Here is a 4,700-nt window from a genome sequence, read left to right as displayed (position 1 = left end):
GCGTGCGAACGGGTCGAAGTGACCCCCATAGTGTTGATATTGCCAGATAATGATCAGGACAATATTGATATTTTTGCTGAATAGAGCCCTTATTGTACTGTATGTGTTCTACAAATCTATCCACAGTACAGTTTCCCAGAAAACAGCTCATTCGTGTAAGTGTGCAGTACATACAATCGTAAACATTCTTTAGTACTGTAGGTCTATAGGCCGGAATCTGTCTTATTCCAAATATCTGTAGTTCTAAAGCTGGCCACAAATCTGTCAATGCTGTCCAAGCACCAGCATTCACGCACACACATAAACAAACATGCATACATACATACATACATATATATATATATATATATATATATATATACATAAAGTATATACACATCCTTGGGCTGAGACTGAGTAGACTGGCAGCCACTGTGTGTAAGGATGAAGGGTGCTGCTGTGTCTGGGCAAGCACAGCCGCATGTGCCACAGACTAAGGGGCATATTTATTACCATCCACATTTAGAATGCGGCTATAATAAACATTTTTGGTGTAAATTTGTGGACATTTTTTTTTAACCAAAAAACTATAGCTGGAAGACAGTCATCAAAGCTTGTCCTGGCAACTTAAACGTATACCACCGTGCACATGTGTCATCAGCTTTGGCACATGTATCACCAGGGGGATGATGGTGACAGAGCCAGAGGCTCCAAACAAATAAAAAATAAAATGAGTAACCCATAGGCTACTACTATGGTAGCCATTTATCAATAATTGTATTTGCATTCTGATCTAGGCATAATATTAGCATCCAAAATCACAATATGCTTGTATACTGGCAGCATGTACCAAAGAGCACCTGCAGGGATGGGGCTCTGAAATGGTCCCGTCCTTGTCATGTGCTTGGAGTCACTAACGTGCGATTTGCTAACCACGCATGTGCAGTGGCTATTGCTGGATAGGGTTCTGGGGTAACCCTCTGCTGGCTAATTATGCGAAGTGTAGCCATTAGGCTACAATGGACTTAATGCCATCTCAGAAGGCATTAGCTGCAGGGGCCAATCTGTGGAATTGCAGTCTGGAGCTTGGTAAATCTGATGGCTGCTGTTGGGAATGGAGGGATCTCAGCAGAAGTCCCCCAGTCACACATTTGTGTGATACTAAATATTTGCCGCTATCCCCCAGAAAATGGATGTTTTGGGGGGAATAAGCAGCAAATATTGGAGATATTTTATTTATTTATTTATTGACAGTTTCTTATATAGCACAGATAATTCTGTTGCACTTTACAATTTGCTGTAATCCTTCCACAGTACATTCTGATGATGATTACTATTTTGGCTATCCCCTGAAAATGGCTGTTATATAAATATTTGATAATTAGGTCCCTAAGTGCTACATATATGTACTTAATAAACACTGGAGTAATCGCCTGTCGGGCCTCTTTATATTACTCATCTTTAGCACCCTACCATTACCTTTATACAGAATGACCATCTATTCTTTACATCTCTCTCTCTCTCTCTCTCTCGTAACTTTTACACACTGTACAGCTTGTGCAGGTGATAATATACAGTAGTGTGCAGTAGTAAACAATTTACAATTTGTATGCCAGGAAAACCCCTGCTTTAAACTACCCCAGTAACAATTCTCTTCAACCAGGGCTCACTCAGCCTGAGATTAAGGCTGAACTAAAAGAAACACTGAAGCAGGAATAAGAGACCATGCTGCACTCTTATTTCACCAGCACTGCCAGTCTCTTCACACTGCTATTAACCCTTTAAGACCTGACTTGGCACAATCAGAATTTGTAGACCTCTATCTCTTATGGTCCCTGTGCTCTGCCTACTCACAAGAGAGGTTTTATTATAAAAGAAAATAAACGAATAATGATAATAAAATAATAATTAAAAAAAATACTACTACTACTACTACTACTACTACTACTACTACTAATAATAATAATAATAATAATAATAATAATAATTATTATTATTATTATTATTATTATTCAACTATGGTTGGCTGGCAGACCCACTAGAGAGAGAGAGAGAGAGAGAGAGAGAGAGAGAGAGAGAGAGAGAGAGAGAGACTACTGTACATTATGGTTGTACTGTACCTACGGTTATGAGCTATACTGTAGTCTGCAGACTGTACCTACTGTATGAATATAAGATGTTAAGTAATCAGAAATGAGAAGAAACATCTGAATGGGCTGCGGGGGAGATAGGCGGGGAGCTGCGTCTGACACAAGTCCACTCACCATCCCTCCCTCCTTCCCTCCCTCCCTCATGAGTTTCCCTGAACCTCTGTCTCTCTCTCTCCTCCCGCTTTCTCTCATCAATCTCTCTCTCCCTGTTCATAGATCACTTGGGCCCTCTGCCCTCATTCTGTACCTGAATCGCGGTCCTGCCGCAAGAATTGATGGCATTTGGGTTTGTTCCGTTCTCCAAAATCATCTTCGCAGTCCCCAGGTCCCCAAGGGCTGCAGCAGCTGATAGTCTATCTGCCCACCTCTGCATGCTGTGCACTGGCTGTCACGAAGGGGACTGTACAATGAACTTGTCTCAAAACGTGGGTAGAACGGAAAGCTGCTGTGGAGCAGAGAACAAGTGCCCAAAGTGAAGGTGAGGAGTAAGGAGGGTGGATGGAGAGGGGCCGCATCACGTGAGGAGGGCGGGACAGGACGTGTGGCTGCCACTTTCCCCTCAGTAACTTCTGTGTGTGCATCAGAACAGACTGTTTCTGCTCCCTGGGCAGGTTTTCTATCATAGCCACTCTTTAAACTGGATGAATCAAAAGAGTATTTTCAGGGAAAGTCAATCCGAATTTTTTCCCCGCAGCAATTGTAAAAGTGCAGAGACTGCTGCCTTGCTTTTTTTTTTTAAACAGAGTTAAATTATAAGTTTCTTCTCTTTCTTGACTCTTTAGTGCACTTTTTACAGTTTTCTATAAAAGAATATATATAAAGAATCTTTAAAAGATGCTATCAAGGATTTAATGTTGTGTTCATAATTCTGTGATGTGAGACTAATGATCACAATATCAGTAATGAGCGAGTGTGTGTGTGTGTGTGTGTGTGTGTGTGTGTGTGTGTTTATATATATGTTTGTCCCCTGAAGAAAATGTAATAACATTGAAACGTTGCTGTACTACTTCCTCCGTGTTGCGTGGTTTATCATGCCATGAGCGCCACTCGTGCACAGCTGGTATCTATCTATCTATCTATCTATCTATCTATCTATCTATCTATCTATCTAAGTAATCCAATTGCACAGGCACTCAGCAAAAATGGAAAAAAAAAAAAAAGTTTATTATACCTTACAGGTGCATAAAAGCAGTAATTCTTAGACTTGCTGCTTTGATGCACCTGTAAGGAATAATAATCTTTGATTTTTAATTTTTGGTGAGTGCCTGTACAGTTGGACTCTATATTTTTGGACTTATTGGCCATTATGGAGTACCGCCCAGTTGATATATGAGCAGAGTATATATATATATATATATATATAGATAAACGATGGTGGTGGCACTCAGCGACGAATAATCAGACGACAACCAACCTGGTTAACAGTTAACCAGGTTGGTTGTCGTCTGATTATTCGTCGCTGAGTGCCACCACCATCGTTTATCCATATGCTCCACGGAGAGGTTGTGCACCAGTCTTTTACCTACACTGATAAGCGTGAGTGCCGGACATGTTTTGTTTGTTTTATATATATATATATATATATATATATATATATATTTATTTATTTGGGGAAATGATTAGCATTAATACCTCACAGTACTGAGGTCCTGGGTTCGATTCCCAGCATAGGCCTGTGTGGAGTTTGTATTTCTCCCCATGCAAAAATATACTGGTAGGTTAAATGGCCCCCAACAAAATGAACCCTAGCGTGTATGCGTGTGGTAGAGAATACAGGACCTCATTCAGTAAGGATTGCAATTTCTGCTAAAAAGCAGTTGCTGTGATCAAATAGTTGCTGCCCAGAAATAGAGAAAAAACACCCATTGCAGAAATTGCGAATGCATCACAATATGCGGGCTGATCGCAAAACTATACACAATTACCAGAACATCGAAGATTTTTCCTATCTACATCAGGCAAGGTCATCCACAATTCTTGTGTCAGAAGAGGCTGTAAGTGGTCATCCCTGACGTCAGAGGCCCTCCTTAAAAACACCTGGGCACGCCTGCATTTTTTTCAGACAGACCCAGAAAACGGTTTCCTATCAGTCAAATAGCATCTGCATAGTGATCACAATGGCCCTCATTCCGAGTTGTTCGCTCGTTATTTTCCTTCGCATCGGTGCGATTTTCCGCTAACTGCGCATGCGCAATGTTCGCACTGCGGCTGCGTCAAGTAAATTTGCTAAGAAGTTTGGTATTTTACTCACTGCATTATGAGGTTTTTTCTTCGTTCTGGTGATCGGAGTGTGATTGAGAGGAAGTGGGTGTTTCTGGGCGGAAACTGACCGTTTTATGGGTGTGTGTGAAAAAACGCTGCCGTTTCTGGGAAAAACGCGGGAGTGGCTGGAGAAATGGGGGAGTGTCTGGGCGAACGCTGGGTGTGTTTGTAACGTCAAACCAGGAACGAAACTGACTGAACTGATCACAGTGGCTGAGTAAGTGTCGAGCTACTCAGAAACTGCTAAGAAATTTCTATTCGCAATTTTGAGAATCTTTCGGCCCTCATTCCGAGTTGATCGCTCGCAAG

The 4,700-nt window shown here is 41.4% G+C and overlaps 1 protein-coding gene across 1 annotated transcript in view; it reads right to left on the bottom strand.

Annotated features, from left to right (window-relative positions):
• The window catches only part of LOC135030951 (cyclin-dependent kinase 4 inhibitor B-like), a 38,244-nt gene extending 35,742 nt beyond the window's left edge, over window positions 1-2,502 (bottom strand). Inside the window, exon 1 of the mRNA XM_063953979.1 lies at window positions 2,377-2,502. Coding sequence (XP_063810049.1) covers window positions 2,377-2,502 — 126 coding nt within the window. The remainder of the gene's footprint in view (window positions 1-2,376) is intronic.
• Window positions 2,503-4,700: the final 2,198 nt, after the last annotated feature.

This window comes from Pseudophryne corroboree, chromosome 1, assembly GCF_028390025.1.
Source record: "Pseudophryne corroboree isolate aPseCor3 chromosome 1, aPseCor3.hap2, whole genome shotgun sequence".
Taxonomy (NCBI): Eukaryota; Metazoa; Chordata; class Amphibia; order Anura; family Myobatrachidae; genus Pseudophryne; species Pseudophryne corroboree.
The sequence above is the reverse complement of the archived record's forward strand: the minus strand, read 5'-3'. Positions and strand labels throughout refer to the sequence as shown.